This window comes from Mesocricetus auratus, unplaced genomic scaffold (genome assembly GCF_017639785.1).
Source record: "Mesocricetus auratus isolate SY011 unplaced genomic scaffold, BCM_Maur_2.0 Super-Scaffold_100010, whole genome shotgun sequence".
Lineage (NCBI taxonomy): Eukaryota > Metazoa > Chordata > Mammalia > Rodentia > Cricetidae > Mesocricetus > Mesocricetus auratus.
Window position 1 is genome coordinate 67461025 of NW_024429194.1, and position 16431 is coordinate 67477455.

Genomic DNA, 16431 nt, shown 5'->3' on the forward strand with positions numbered 1-16431 from the left:
CTAAAAGCCCTTGTTCATTGGGTATTTCGTGCTGATCTGTGCAATTCCCACTCCAGTTTGGATCAAGGTCTGGGGCAGAAGGGAAAGCAGGCGGAGTTGGCAATGCTTGTCCCAAGCAGGACAAGGTCAGTTAACTCTTTGGGACTGGAGGCAAGGAGAGAGGAGGGAAGGCATGGTCCCTAAGTTTCTTATTAAGCCCTGGTAGGCACAGCGGACCCAGAAGCCCCACCCTTAAGCCCCCTCAGTACCAGACAGCAAGAGGGGAGATGACATTGTTTTATTAAGGTTGACACCAAGGAAAAGCGTTGAGGAAGGATACACAAAAGAAGGGGAAGGGCACACAACGTCACCACTTCAGAAGGCAGGAGGGGGCACGTCAGTTAGGGAACCTCAGGACAGACACATGCTCCATGCCCTGGTCGAGGAGTGGGGGAAAGGGGAAAAGACAGGGAAAAGCGCCATGATAGCCTGGGGTTCACAGAAGGGTCTGAAGCCCTCTGAACCTAATACTAGAGCCACAAGCCCTGCCCCTGAGGGCTCACACACTACTACACAGGTGAACACAAAACACAAGACATTATGGAGGCAACACCAAAAAGCAGGGGGTGGTGACATGTCGACAGAAAAAGGAACTTAAGTTTAAGCAAGTATAGCCAGAAAAGAGAGTTTTTGACTGAAGACCCCCCCCCAGAGTTCCTCAAATATCCCCTAAATCTGGGCTGTGGCTGAGTAGCCCCAAGTCTCTGCCTGTGAACTGGGCACTTTGTTCTCTAGGTCCAGGTGAGCGGAAAGCAATCTCAGATGAAGCCAGTGACAGGGCAGGTTCTGCTCTGCATGCAAAATCCCAGAGCTTGAGCTATGTGTCTTCATGCACTTTCACGGCCAGCTCCTCCCAGCCCAGGGGCCCTTGGAACCCCATGCACCCAGATTCCTAGGGCTGCAGTTCCCTCCTCAAGCTTCCTTTACCAATCGACAGCCGCAGAGATCTGCGAGGGGAGAGGCTTCTGCAGAGCACTGTATGTCTTGGATTTCAGCAAAAGGGTGAAATTCCTGTTACCAGAACAGAATATACCCCCAATTCCTTAATTTCTAGGTAAATAGAGATTATTTGCCAAAGTCCTAGATGAGTCCTGGTTCAGAATAGAAAAAGCAGAATTTTATTTACATAATTCAATGGTCCTCCTGTTTCCTGGGAAGAGGGGAAAGGGCAAGGTAATCGGGATGGATGGGAGTCCCAGAGATGGGCACTTCCTCTCCGGGAACCTCACCTTTCTGCAGTTTTGCTATGATGCGTGGTTGGGTGGAATTCGCGATGCTTCCAAAGTCCTTCACCCTACAAATCCTTATGTGAGGGAGTCTCTCTCCCTGACCTAAAGAACCACGTTTGGAGTGAAGCTCACTGCACCGCGCTGTTCAGACCCCTCGCATTAAGCGCATTAAGCGCTTGGAAACCCAAAGCCCAGGTAGTTGGTGACTCGGTGGGGTTTCCCCTTACAGAGAGACCTCGCCCTCCAGCTGCAGCAGGGTAATGTCAGGCAGGTCGAGGGGCTCCACAAGTGGCCCATCCTCCCCAAGGAGACCAGCACAGGGGCTCTCAGAGCGCTCGCAGTGGCCGGTGGGTGTGGCGGGGCTGGGCATCCCTTTCTCCTCCTCTTCATCCTCCTCCTCCTCTGGATCGCGACCCAGCAAGCCGCTGTCCCCGATCCCAAGCGAAGGGGTCTCCGGCTCGTGGGGAACACTTGGGAAGCTCCCCTTGCCCCCGGCCACGCCCAAACCTCCCTGGCGGGGCGCGGTGGTCATAATCTGGCACATAGAGACTATGGCTCGCTGGTTGGCGCACACGTCGTCCGACAGAACCTGGATGTGCGAGGCCTGCTCGTCCAGCGCCCCTCGCATGGCCCTCACGTCCTCAAACAGGGCCTGCAGCTGGGCCTTCAGGTGCTCCATCAGTTCCTTCATGCCGCCGTTATACTCCCCAGAGATCACGTCCCCCACGGCTGGCACTGTGGACACCTCCAGAGGTGCCGGCATGTCTCCCCCGTCCTTGGTCATGATCTCCAGCAGACTGTCCTCCATTGAGTGTCAGAAGCGGGCTGTGGCAGCTCTGGGTCGCGTCCAGCGGGGCCTCCAGGGTGGGGGAAGGGTGTGGAGGGGAAGAGGTCCCGAGAGGGACGGGATGGTGCACAGGGACACCTAGGCTCCCTAGAGAGGCGGGTAGCCGACGTGAAAAGAGCAGTCCCAGGCAGAGGGCACTAGCAGGATCAAGGCAGACAGACAGGAGTCCACAGAACGAAGACCCGTCTAGGGTCCTGGAGCCAGCGTCTTCGGACTTGCCCAGGGGCAAAAGAGCACTGCCAAGCTCGCCTCTGGGGTCGGTGCCTGTGTCCCAGTCGCCCTCCTGGCAACCACCGGCAGAGTGGCCGCAGGCTCTCCGGGTCACAGAGGCAGAGAGAGCGGGGTCAAGACGGGAACCTGCAGCGCGTCGTTCTCAGGACTCCCCCCCACCCGGGCTATCCACCAGCACAGCCCGCGAGTGCGGCTGGAGCAGCAGGGGCGGGTCTCCCGGCCGCTCCGCGGATGCTCCCCCGTTTCCAAGGCGACGCACGGCACGTAAATGACGTGTGTCTCCATGGCAACGAGGAAGTGGAGAAGAAAGGGAACACGGTTCCCGAAGCTGCAGTGGAGCTCTCTCGTATGGGCTGACGGGCTGACGGGCGGACGGGGCGGGGACGCTGCAGTGGCCTCAGAGAAACTGCAAAGAGCGTGTGGCTGCAATGTTTAAAAGGCAGCATGAGAGAGCAGTTTGCTGCACGCCCCCACCCCCACCCCCCCACCCCCAAGCCCGAGAGAGACGGTCTCCCTAGGAGGGCTTTTCACCAGCTCTCTGCAGTCCTTCCTTGGAGAATGGCACGAGAGTCAGACCCTGTCCTTGTCCTTCAGCGGGCGGTGGAACTGGGTAGAGAGGCGATTGTTAATAATCCCAGGCGAGCTGGCCGTGCCAGGCCTGGCGGTGCGGAGGGAAGCGGAGGGCACGACCGATTTCTGCCTCTCCCTTCTGCTGCATAAACCACTTCCCTCGCTCCAGAAAGCTCAGGATGAGATTCTGTCCCTTTGGGACCCAGCTGCTTCTATCCAGGTTTCTGTGAGTTTATGAGAACGCTGAAGCTAACTAAGTACTTAAATTGTGAGAATGAAAACTCCATAACAACAGATTTCCCTCTCCTGCACCCTCCATCACGGAATCCCCAGCGCTTAAAATAGCGTCTGAGACGCAGAAAGCAAATGCTCAATGTGTCTGTAGAAAGGATACTTAAGAGCCACCAAGTACCATTCCCTTCCCCAGGATTCTCCACCCCACACAAGACAGAACTTCAAAAGACCTGAATACAATTTCGTTTCTGCCCTTAATGATTCAGAGACCTCAGTCGAATCGTTTTGTTTGTTTTGTTGATATGTTGGACTGTAGTGTTTCTAGATCTGACTTAACACTGTACCTCCACACAATTGAGTCAATCATCAACGGTCATGGGACCATTGCACCTAGTGCACAAACAAAAAAGACTGGAAAGTTTTTCCTTGGTATCTTTTTTTGGGGGGGAGGTTTTTTTTGTTTGTTTGGTTGGTTGGTTGGTTTTTGGTTTTTTGAGACAGGGTTTCTGGAACCTGTCCTGGAACTCGCACTGTAGACCAGGCTGGTCTCGGACTCACAGAGATCCGCCTGCCTCTGCCTCCCGAGTACTGGGATTAAAGGCGTGCGCCACCAACGACCAGCCACAAACTTTTTTTTTAAAACATAGATGGCAAAGCCCACAATCTGAGTTTGATCTCTGAAACCCACATAGTGGAAGGAGAAAACCAATGTCCACAAGTTACAATTTGTCCTCCAGCATGACATGTGTGTGCTTGCATGCAAATCTTCCTTGTTTGTTTTTGTTTTTGAACTATAGAAAAACTAGAAACAGAGCTGGACACCACTGAGCTTACCCAGGACGACTTCTGATCACCTTATAGCAAAGGTTCCCAGAGCTTTGCAGGATCCATCCTGCTGCTCATAGCTCTCATGAGAGCCTTGCCACAGCAAGAAAAGATGAGCATGTCCTGCGGGTTTTCTACCATGGCCCATTACTCCCCATCTCATAAATGGCATGTCACATGAAAGATTCTATCTCGAAGTTTCTCTTCTGGTGCGTTCCGCACTTGAGAAGAGTAGCCTGTAAGTAGTGTAAAGCTTCCCATCTTTGCTGCTAAATAAGCCTATATCAAACACAGCCCCACACAGTAGGAGCTGGCTTATGCCATCACACAAGACCCTTTGCCACTATTGTTGAGGGTACTGTGTATGTCAAGGCTTTCAGCATCAGAATGTCATGTTGCTTAGAGGCTCTGACCATGCAGTACACAGACAGCACAAGGGGCCTGGGCCGAGAGGGAGGGGAAGTTACTGGAGAAGCACCAAAGATCATGGGAAGCAGGTGCGGAGGCCCAGGGGTGTGGCTGATCCAGGCCAGTTCCAGGTCAGACTTTTGAGAGGGTAGGTGGGAACTTGGGGATTGGGATTTGAAAATATAGGGAGGAAGCATCGGTTGTATTTGATTTAAGAAACAGATCACTTCATAAACTCTGCGTGAAAAATAGATGATAGAGAGTAGATAGGCTTAGTCACAGGAAGTAAAGGGTGACGTATACAGGGAATGAAGCAGTCTTCATTAGCTGATTGGGTTAAAAGGCTGGGTCGCTGGGATGCTAGGCCTTGTGGGTGAGTACCCCAGGCACATTACTAGACCATTCAGAGGAACTGCCCATAGAGGAAAAGAAAATCCTGCACAGCCTTCAGCTCCCTGCCTTAGTCTCTGGGTATCACTGTTGCTGTTATGTAATATCATCTCCCATGAGCCTGTAGGAAGAGGAGACTTCATGCTGGAAAGGTAGTCTCCACTCTGTGTAGCCTGTGTCACACTCTTATGTAAACTACAGTTCTGAATAGATCCTGCTGTTTTCCTCTTCGGTGTCAGCTATTTATCTCCGTCTCACACAGCTGGACTGCCTTTGCACAGTAAATCTGATGGAGATGCTTCTGGACTCAGGTCTAGAAGAATACACTAGCTGGGCGGTGGTGGCACACACCTTTAATCCCAACACTTGGGAGGCAAAGGCAGGTGGATCTCTGTGAGTCTGAGGCCAGCCTGGTCTACAGAAGTGAGTTCCAGGACTGCCAGGGCTGTTACACAGAGAAACCCTGTTTCAAAGGAAAACACACACACACACACACACACACACACTAAATCAAGGTCAGCTGAGAGTCTAGTTGCTAGATCTATTAGTCTAAAATCCCCAGACAATACTCCCCAAATATGAAGCTGTGTTACCTATGGCTCATCTCAATATGACCCCTGTACCACCTTCTTTTTTAAACTTGACGCATATTAAGGACACCTAAGGGAACCTCAACATGAGGAATGGCTGACTCTAGTCTGGGCTATGGATATATCTCTGGGACACTTTCTTGGGTTGCTAATTGATAGAGGAAGGGCCTAGCCCACCGTGGGTGGTGTCACCATTGCCACATGATTCTGAGTGGTATAAGAAAGGTAGCTGATGGGGCTGGAGAGGTGACCCAGAGGTTAAGAGCAGTGACTGCTCTTCCAGAGGTCCTGAGTTCAATTCCCAGAAACCACATGGTGGCTCACAACCATCTATGATTCAATCTGGTGCCCTCTTCTGGCCTGTAGGCAGAACAGTGTATATGTAATAAGTAAATAAATAAATAATTAAATCCTTAAAAAAAAAAAAGGAAGGAAGGTAGCTGAGTGTGAACACGGAAGTTAGTAAGCAGCATTCCTCCCCGGTCCCTGCTTCAGTTACTGCCTCCAAGCTCCTGTCTTGGATTCCTGCCTTGATTTCTGGCAACAATGGACTGTAACCTATAAGCCAAATGAACCTTTGCCTCCCAGGCTGGCTTTGGTCAATAGTCTATCACGGCGATACGGAAGCAAACTAGCAAAGAAATTTTATCAGGAGCAGGGTATTGCTGTGATGGACTTGACCACATGCTTTCGAGGGGATTGTAGGATCATTTGGAGCTTTGGGCTGGAAAAGGTTTTGAGTGCTTAATTCTTAGTGAGCTGGTCTGTGGGAACTTGGAAGACACTGCCAAGAGAACCGAAGGCAATGGAGGCCTGACTTGTGAAGTTTCAGAGGGAAGCAAAGACTATGAGGGATGTTTGGGTGATCTTTTGGGTTAATAATCTGTAGAATAGAGAGCTTTGCTTTACTAGGACAGTCGTAGAGGACTGGCTGGACCTGAATAATCGACCGTGGTTAAAAGACCAGTGTCAGCCGGGCGGTGGTGGCGCACGCCTTTAATCCCAGCACTCCGGAGGCAGAGGCAGGCGGATCTCTGTGAGTTCGAGGCCAGGCTGGTCATACAGAGCTAATTCCAGGACAGCCTCCAAAACAACACAGAGAAACCCTGTCTTGAAAAACCAAAGTGGGGGGGTTTCTGAGGCATATTTCCTCAGGATCATCACATAGAAGGATTTCTAGTTCATTGGGGGCTACTTTCTTGACAAATTACTTCTTACAGTTTCGGTCCAACAGGAAAGAAATTATTCCTGTGCCTGTGTAACATGGTATGTGTACCAAAAACTTCCCTTCTAGTTTTTCATATTCTGAGGACATCTTTGTGTTCTGGTGCACAGTTTTTTTTTAAGCAGGGCTCACTGTGTAGCCTAAGATAGCTTTGAACTCTTTATCTTCTTGCCTAAGACTTGGAGGTGCTAGGATTACAAATATGTACTACCAAGCCTTATTTATTTATTTATTTATTTATTTATTTATTTATTTATTTAGGGGGTTGTACACAAGTTCAGTTGTACCTGTTGGAGGTCAAAAGAATGAGCAGGAGTCAGTTGTCCCCCTTTAACCTCAGATCATCAGGCTTGCCAGCAAGAGCCTTTACACATGGGGCTTTCCCGCCAGTGCCCCAGTGGTGGACTTTTGATTGTGATAAAACAGATGCCTTTAAGATCTCCTGGGCAGAGGGGAGAGGGAGCTGGGGAAAAAAAAGGAGGTGAAGAGAAGGGGAGAGGAGGACATGGGAGAGCAGGAAGGTTGAGTTAGGGGAAGAATAGAGGTGAGCAGGATGAGAGATACCACAAGAGAGAGGGAGTCATTATAGGTATGAGGAGAGATCTGACACTAGTGAGATTTCCAGAGAGCTACAAGGATGACACCAACTGGCAAACTAAGCAATAGTGGAGAGGCTACTTAAATGCCCCTCCCTGATAATGAGTTTGATGACTACCTTATATGCCATCCTAGAACTTCATCCAGTGGCTGATGGAAGCAGAGGCAGATACCCACAGCTAAACACTGAACTGAATTCCTGGAACCCAGTGACAGAGAGGGAGGAGGGATGAGCAAAGGGGTCAAGACTGGGCTAGTGAACCCTGCAGAGATAGCTGACCTGAGCAAGGGGGAGCTCTTGAATCCCAGACTGATGGCTGAGAGGCCAGCATGGAACTTATCTGGAACTCCTGAATATGGGTGCCAGTGAGAAGACCCAGGCAATCTGTGGGGCCTTGGGTAGTAGATCAGCATTTATCCCTGGCATACAAATGGACTTTGGGTGCCCATCCCACACTGAGGGATGCTCTGTCAGCCTGGACACATGGGGGAGGGCCTAGACCCTTCCCTGGATGAAACGACAGACTCTGGAGGACCCCCCCATGAAGGGCCTTACCCTCCCTGGGGAATGGAGTGGGTATTGGGGTGGGGGCTGGTAGAGGGGCAGGAGAGGAGGGGAGGGAGAGGGAGTTGAGATTGACATGTGAAGCAAACTTGTTTCTAATTTAGATTTTTAAAGGATATATAAAAATAAAGAAAAAAAAACAGACGCATTTATGTCCCCTGCTTGTCTCTTTTCTTGTCTGTTCTAAAATGAAACCACACAAAAATGCTCCACAGTATATAACAGAGGATATAAAAAGCTCAGGACTGCAAAATTGAATCTAATCAAAAACTAAACATGGAGCAGGAAAGTGACTTCCTGGGGATGGAGGTTAGTCTTCAAATAGCCCAAGGTGGCCTATCTTCTTTCCACAGCCTACCCAGGTCTCCAGGAAGCAAAAGCAAACTTTAAATGAAATTTGCTGGTGACTATCTGGATCAAGTGAATTAAACTGGGACCAGATTCTCCTCAGAGGGTCATCCCAGCGATCCATCCGGCCCATCCATCACCGTTGTTTGCACACCCACCTCTAGTTGCTTGTATTATTAAAATTCATTCTCCCTCACCAGAGGTATTAATGCACTGCTTGGCAGAGTAGACTATTAACCATGACACTTCCCATGTGGTAGACAAAAACACTGTCCACAATTTCACATAATTCACACTGAAATTTCTGATGTTGAAGTTTCAACAAGGTCTGTGGGACACAACACCCTTCTCTCTCTTTCATACTTGTGCCTTTTATTAGTGTTTGGGGGACTTTCTCTTTCACAGAAAAATATTGTAGAGAAAGGTTCCAAGAAAGAGAGATGGCGATTGGAGATGATGTCAATTGGAACCTAAAGTTGTAATTTGAGGCCTGAGATAAGGAAGACAGGAAATAATAGAGACTTGAGAGAGAAAAAACTTCTTAGTGGATTTTGAACTCTGAAGCAAACTAACTTTATTCTCTCAACCCCTGGAAAGATGCAAGCCTAGGCAAGATTTGTTTGTTTTGAAACAGGGTTTCTCTACATAGTGATGGCTTTCCTGGAACTCACTATGTAATCCAGGCTGTCCTTGACTCACAAAGATCCATCTGTCTCTTAGCCGGCCCCCCCCTTTACCCCCCCCCCCCCCCCCGTGCTGGGATTAAAGGTGTGTTCTACCACCACCCAGATTTTAGGCAAGGTTTTAAAGAACTTTACAAGTGTGATGGGGAAATGAAGGGAAAGAGCAAGAATCCTCCATCCAAGGGACCTCGAAGGCCAGGACACAGTTCTGTAGATAAGCGCTCTGCTCTGTGATGCAGCCACAACCCGGCTGTCTGGAGGGTAACCACAAACCCAGCGCTGGGAGTCCTGAAGCCACGACAACATTCTCCAGAAGAGGGAGGTCGCTGCAGTCTCAAATGCGTCCCAAATCCATTCCTTCCTAGGTCCACAAACAACACCCCATTTCACATTTCTGGTCGGGCGCTTTCCCTTTCCTGCCGTTCCTCCCCCCACCCCCACCCCACTCCCTACATTCCTCCCGTTTCACCAATAACAAAAGTCTTCTAGAAATGCCGGCTGAGCTTCTCCACACAATTAACAAGTTCTGAAGACCTCCCACAGCCTCCAGCCTTGACTTCCCATTGCATTGCTTCTGGCCTTTATTCTTTTCAGTTCCACAGTGGAATTCTGGTGGTTTTTAGATCTTGTTGCTTTTGCACAGCATATCCATAAAAGGTCATCAGTGTCACCCGAGATTTGTTTGTCTCATTGTTCTGTTGTACTCTGTTACATGAATGTGCCATATTGCATTTTTAATGTTATAATTACATCTTTTCCCCTGCCCTTTCCTCCCTCCAGGCCCTCCCACATACTCCTCCTTGTTCTCTTTCAAGTTCGTGGCCTCTTCTTTGATTGCCGATGTCTGTGGGTGGGTGTGTTCCTGATACATAAGGACAACCTGCCCAGTCTGTGTGATGTCACTCATAAGATCGTTTGGTATTGGATAATCAATTGGTATGTTCTTCCTTGGGAGGGGGAAGACTATTCCTTAGTTGCCTGGAATTCTTTGTGTAGGGGTGGGACCCCACATTGCATTTTGTCAGAATTCTACTGTGGTGTTCTGATGCTGTCAGGGAGTCCTCCTGCTGTTCAAGTCAGGCTGTCACTGGCAATCACGCTATGAACATTCTGGCACATGTCTCTAAACTTTATGTATGGGTGGATTTGCTGAACCACAGACTTCAGCTCTACTGAAGCAAATTATCTTTTGTTTGCTTGTTTGTTTTTTGAGACAAGGGTTTCTCTGTATTGTTTTGTAGGCTGTCCTGGAACTCGCTCTGTAGACCAGGCTGGCCTCGAACTCACAGAGATCCGCCTGCCTCTGCCTCCCGAGTGCTGGGATTAAAGGCATGCATCACCAATGCAGGGCTGTAGCAAATTATCTTACAGTCAACCAACAAGGTGAAAGTTTTCCCAGCCCACTGTCTTAGTCCGGGTTACTGTTACTGCAATGAAACACCATGACCAAAGCAGGTTGAAGAGGAAAGGATTTATTCACCTTATGCATCCATATCACTGTTCATCACCAAAGGAAGTCAGGACAGGAACCCAAACTGGGCTGGAACTTGGAGGCAGGAGCTGTTGTAGCGGCCATGGAGTGCTGTTTACTGACGAGTTCCCCATAGCTTGCTCAGCCTGCTTTCTTATAGAACCTAGAGCCACTAGCCCAGTGACAGCACCATCCATAATGGACTGGGCCTTTCCCCATCAATCACTAATTAAGAAAATGCCCTACAATCTTGCCTACAATCTGATGTCATGGAGGCTTTTTCTCAACTGAGGCTCCCTTCTCTTTGATAACTAAGCTCATTCCAAGTTGAACAAGAAACTAGCCAATACACCCACATCCTCTCCAACACTTTGTACTACCAGACTCTTAGCTATTGATTTGCTTTCTACGGAATTCCATTTTGTCAGAACAATACTTGTAGCATAGTGGGTATACATCAATACTGAGTAAGTCAGTCTCTCTTAATTTTCAAGCATAAGAATTTTCTGTTTTGTCTTTTTTGTTACTGATGAAGAGCTTAATTCCATTGCAGCTAATACTTCTTCAGTAATTTTAGCCTTTTGAAATTTGTTGGCACCCAAATTAAAACAAGTTGCTGCTTGTAACTCATGTACAGGTAATGTAAAAAAAAAAAAGGTGCTCTTTTGATATATGCCTATTTGGGCAAGTTTTTAACAAATGTACACATTATTACATAATGTCCTATGACCTGAGTTACTCTCTTTACTTATATGGCAAGAAAGAGTTGTTATCATCTTACCTCATTAAGTTTGTGAGCTTGACCTTGCATACTTTGGAGTGAAGCACATATGATTAATATTTAACTTAAGAAACTTAATTTAATAAACTATCCATTTATTTAGTCTTACATGTATGAATTATTTTCCTTCATGTACATGTACCTTGTATGTATCTGGCATGCTCAGGGGTCAGAAGAGGGCATCAGATCCCCGGGTCCTGGAGTTAGGATGGTTGTGAGCCACCATGTGGGTGGTGGGAATCAAACCCAAGTCTCCGAAGGAACAACTGCTGAGCCTTCTCTCCAGCCCTATGGTTAAAAAGTTCTAATTGTCGTGTTTTCTAATTGAATGTCTTTATGAGTAAGTGGTTTTTCTGTTCACTAGTAATACTGTCCGCTTTAAAGTCAAATGTTGACTGATGTTAATACAAATGTACTTTCTTGTCAACCTCTTCCTTTAAGTTTTCAGTACGTCCCCATAGATGATTTTTTTTTTTTTTTTTTGGTTTTTCGAGACAGGGTTTCTCTGTGGCTTTGGAGGCTGTCCTGGAACTTGCTTTGTAGACCAGGATGGCCTCGAACTCACAGAGATCCGCCTGCCTCTGCCTCCCGAGTGCTGGGATTAAAGGCGTGCGCCACCAACGCCCGGCCATAGATGATTTTTTTATAGTTGTGTTTCCTCTTGTTTTTCTCTTTATTCACTTTGACATGCCTTGTCTTTTGTCAAGATTAGTTTATTTGTTCTCAACATTGACATAATTAATTACTGGATTTAAAATGTTTTGTGGATTATTCTCCTCAGCTCCTTTGGCTTTCCCCCTGTAGTTCAATCTTTCCGTGCCTGCTGCGCAGCCTGTATCCGAGAATGTGGCGAGGGTGTCAGGATTGATGACACAGAGACCAGTCGGTTGTGTTAAGAAATCTTTATGCTCCCCAAGAAGGCTCAGGAGAACTTCCCAAGAAAGGCTTCCCTCCAGAAAAGCTTCTGCCACACACACATACACACATACTTCCTCCTCCTGGCTGGTGGTTACATCCCTGACACCAGATTCCGCAGTAGCAGCAGGGGGCAGGAAGAGGCGCTAGCCATTGGAAAGATCAAAGTCAGGGTGTTTCAGTGAGCGAGCCCTTATCAGGAACTTATTGGGAACTTATACACCTGGTAAACATTTCTTAGGGCACTCTCCGGCCAAGGTCTGTTGTTCCCACACAACCCTCTTTTACTAGGTACTTAACAATGTAGAACTAGTATATCCTTTGGCCAAATCACTCTCTTTATCAGTAAGAAACAAGGGATGAATGATGCTCGGTGGTTAAGAGCACTTGTTGCTCTTCCAGAGGATACTGGTTCAGTTCCCAGCACCCATGTGGTGGTTCACAGCCATCCTTAACTCTATTTTTAGAGGATCTGATGGCCTCTTCTGAACTCTGTGAACACCAGTTACATATATGATGCACACACATACATGCAAGAAAAACACTTAAATACATAAAGTAAAACAAATAAAGCTAAATAGGTGCACGCCTTTAATCCCAGCACTCAGGAGGCAGAGGCAGGCGGATCTCTGTGAGTTTGAGACCAGCCTGGTCTACAAGAGCTAGTTCCAGGACAGCCTCCAAAGCCACAGAGAAACCCTGTCTGGAAAAACCAAAAACCAAAAAGAAAAAAGAAAAAAAGCAATCATGATAGTAATCATCACTCTGGTATTTATAGTCTAATATTGATAAAGCCATTTCATTTTTAGTATTTATTGTTTACATGGGATGTCTTTCTCCTTTTTCCATTTGTCACATCTGTTCTTTCTGTTATCTTTTACTTATTTTCATCCCTATGTTTAGATTAAATGTGTTTTTAAATGATTCCTTTCTATCTCCTCCGTTGGCTAATCAGCTCTTCTTTCTTGTTTGCTCTGTCATGGTTATTCTTGGGTGGTCCTTCCCCACAGAATTTCCTATGATGATGAGTTTTCTTATTTGCATTTGTCCACTGTGGTGGCCACAAGCCAGATGTGGCTATTGTGTGACTGAAATGTGACTGCCATGATTAAGGAACTGAATATTTGGGTTTCTTTGCCTTGAGTTTGTAGCGGGTCTTTCTTTGCACCGACAGCTCCTGAATAACGACATGGAGATTTATTTATTAAGTATGAAAGCTGGGCCTTACCTTAGGCTTGTTCCCAACTAGCTCTTATAACTTAACTAACCCATTTATATTAATCCACAGTCTATCACAAAGGTTGGTACCCCTCCTCCGTACTGTACATCTGACTTTCTCTGTGTCTCACTGGAGAATCTCCTCAGATTCTTCCCAGATTTCCTAACTGCCTGGAAGTCCTCTCCTGCCTAGCTATTGGTTCTTCAACACCGCTCCCCCCCCTTCTTTTTCAAGACAGGGTTTCTCTGTGTAGCCCTGGCAGTCCTGGAGCTCACTCTGTAGACCAGGCTGCCCTTAACTCACAGAGATCCGTCTGCCTCTGCCTTCCAAGTGTTGGGATTAAAGGCGTGCGCCACCAACGCCCTTTAGCTCCTTATTAAACCAATCAGAAGGTGCCTTAGGCAGGTGAGGTAAAGCAGAGACACATATTCAAAGTGCAATAAAATGTCCCACAACATGAATTCGTCTTGTTCTAAATAACAATCAGCCATGCATGGGCCCTGAGTACAGAAAATTCACAAGCTAGGTGATTGACAGCCAGCCCTCAAGAGCTCACACAGCGCAACTGAGCCTCCGTAAGACCAGGAGTGCATGATGACAGTCTAGTTCCACTCATTTAAGTCACTAACACTGTTTGCTCTTTAACTTGACTTGTTAAGTGGGTATGCGTTTGCAAATGCGCTTTCGATAAAAGCATCGGGTCTAGTCCGTCGACTAGCTAGTACAGTGGATGGTACAGCTACACATCTTACAAGTAAACCTCCAGCTTATTTTGTCCCCTTCCTCACGGTTTAAGAATCCTGTGACAGTGTGCTTCCAATGCCTCTTATAGCCTTTGAGGACTTGTTATCATGTGTATTTCATTTACATGCCATAACACCCCAAGAGCTTTATTATTTCTATATTTCTTCCACGATAAGTTTCACTATGTAGCGCTGGCATTCTTAGAATGCACTAGATAAACCGGGCTGGCTTCAAATTCTCAGAGATCTGCCTGCTTCTGCCTCTCAAGTGCTGGGATTATAGGCATGTACCACCATGCTCGGCTTATTTCTATTTTAGATAGTTATTATTTTTTCAAGAGATTAAAAAGTAAGAAAAATATTTTTGTAATTCATCTTAAATGTATTACGTTTATCCGTTTATATTGATTCAAATTTCTGCCCACTTTTATATTTCTCCTGCCTAAAGAGCTCCAGCAGGTCTCCTTTTTTGTCTCATAGTAACCATTCTTTATTTGAAAGATTATCACTTACTCTGGGAGGTGATGGTGCACTCAGAAGCAGAGGCAGGCAGATCTGTGAGTTTGAGATCAGCCTGGTATGTGGAGTGAGGTCCAGGACAGCTAGGGTTACACAGAAAAACCCTCTCTTGAAAACAACAGAACAAAAAAGAAGAAAAGAAAAAAGGAGAAAATGAGGGAGAGAAGGAAGTAGGAATGGAGAGAGGCAAGGATGGATAGATGAATAGATAGATATTGTTTGCTAGGGAAAGAAAAACAACAAACTTCTGGACTAGCCTCTTCTTTTGCCTTGCATAGATTCTGCAGGAAATATGCCAGTATTATTTTCTTTCTTCTACATCAAGACTTTATGCTTTGCAGGCCATGTGGTTTTTGTGGCAACTTACTCAGTTCGGTCATTATGTCATAGCTTAGCAAATACATAAATGGATGTGTGTGGCTATGTCTCAATAAAGCCTCATTAAGAGAATGTGAGACCATGCAGATTTGACCCATAGACCTCAGCTGCTCAGTGCTTCTCTGGCCCTGGAATGTGTCCTTATCTGGCTGCTTCTGCATTTTTTTCTTTACTTTGGTTTTTCATTCATTTGATTATATAATGTCCTTTGACATAGTTCTCTTTATTCTATCTGCATTTAATAGCTTCAAATTTGGCCAGGCGGTAGTGGCACACGCCTTTAATCCCAGCACTCGGGAGGCAGAGGCAGGCGGATCTCTGTGAGTTCGAGGCTGGGCTGGACCGACAGCCTCCAAAACAATACAGAGAAACCCTGTCTCGTAAAAACCAAAAAAAAAAAAAAAAGAGCTTCAAATTTGGGGAATTTTTAGTTATTGTTTCTTTAAATATTTTTCAGCCCATAATTCTTCTGAAACATCATCAACATGTATATTAAACTATTTACTATATGCAAAGTCTCTTTTGCTCTAGTTCCTTCCTTTTTTTTTTTAAATTTTTCTGTCTTTAGGTTCCCTGATTTTGTTTCCTGTCGTCTATAATTTGCTCTCAGTTCTTCCTATTAAATGTATAATTTTGCTGGGCATTGGTGGCGCACGCCTTTAACCCCAGCACTTGGGAGGCAGAGGCAGGCGGATCTCTGTGAGTTCGAGACCAGCCTGGTCTACAAGAGCTAGTTCCAGGACAACCACAGAGAAACCTTGTCTTGAAAAACTAAAAACTAAAAACTAAAAAAAAAAAAAAAGTTTAATTTTTATTCATTTTAAGATGGCATCTTTGGGGCTCTGACAACTTGAAGATTTGGTTTAAACGTTAGACCTTTGTTTATTTGGTTGTACATTTGTATTACAACACACATTAAACTTATCTGCTTTCTGTTGTAAAATTCTAAACAGGTTTCATGATACTAGTCTTTAGTACCAGCAACAAAGTAACAAAATACAGTTTCAAAGGTTTTGCAGCTTATTTTGTTTTTAGAATACTTCCCACTAAAGAAATGTGGGGGTCTCTGATGTGAGGCCAAGAAGGAAATCTGGTTCAGCATTACTCTGTAGCTAGTGTTAGTTCAAACTTCTAGTCTGACCCAAGCAGTTTATTACAAGCATATTTAAGTACAGTATAATTTGGGGAAAAGTTTCCTGGTGTAACACAATGTCCTATGCACTAGGAGGCATGATTACACCGAAACTCTTCTCAGAGTAAATGTCACTTCTTGCATGAAGATAGGATCTAGAGACGGGCTGCCTGTGTTATCTTAAGGGCCTCCAGGAGGATCTGGTGTGTCTCCATCATACAGGTAGGTAGTGCAGAGGTCAACTAGGCTATGAGTCACCTCTGGTTCTGGTTGGGGGAGCTTGGGAGAGTCCTGGGCCAAATAGCACAAAGGTCCTCTAAATTATTAGTATTAGTCATCTAGACTATTAGGTATCTCCCATCCTGCTTATGGAAGCTAGGTATGGTCTGGCCCTACAGATAGAACAGGATACTCCATCCCAGCCTTCTGGGTAGAAATACAGTCCTGGTCTCCTAGGGTCTTATCTGTGTGAGCAACAACCTTTGTGCTCCC

At 46.4% G+C, this 16431-nt stretch overlaps 2 protein-coding genes across 6 annotated transcripts in view; one reads left to right on the top strand and one right to left on the bottom strand.

The window, feature by feature from the left end:
* Nucleotides 1–261: 261 nt before the first annotated feature.
* Nucleotides 262–2609, bottom strand: Ccdc184 (coiled-coil domain containing 184). The gene has a single exon (XM_005067174.4). It carries the CDS (start codon nucleotides 2074–2076, stop codon nucleotides 1492–1494), a length of 585 nt encoding a protein of 194 aa, XP_005067231.1. The 5' UTR covers nucleotides 2077–2609; the 3' UTR covers nucleotides 262–1491.
* A 1777-nt stretch (nucleotides 2610–4386) lies between these two features.
* Nucleotides 4387–16431, top strand: part of Asb8 (ankyrin repeat and SOCS box containing 8) — a 32878-nt gene continuing 20833 nt past the window's right edge. For 3 of the 5 annotated variants that reach the window (XM_040753889.1, XM_040753891.1, XM_040753890.1), the window contains exon 1: nucleotides 4387–4514. The gene's annotated coding sequence lies outside the window, so the exon portion shown is untranslated. Of the gene's footprint in view, nucleotides 4532–16431 lie in introns of all 5 variants that reach the window. The other 2 variants (XM_040753888.1, XM_040753892.1) reach the window with 1 other exon arrangement.

What these genes read in the sequence shown, in the direction of transcription:
- Ccdc184 (XM_005067174.4), bottom strand. Translation starts at nt 2,076, where the DNA reads ATGGAGGACAGTCTGCTGGAGATCATGACCAAGGACGGGGGAGACATG.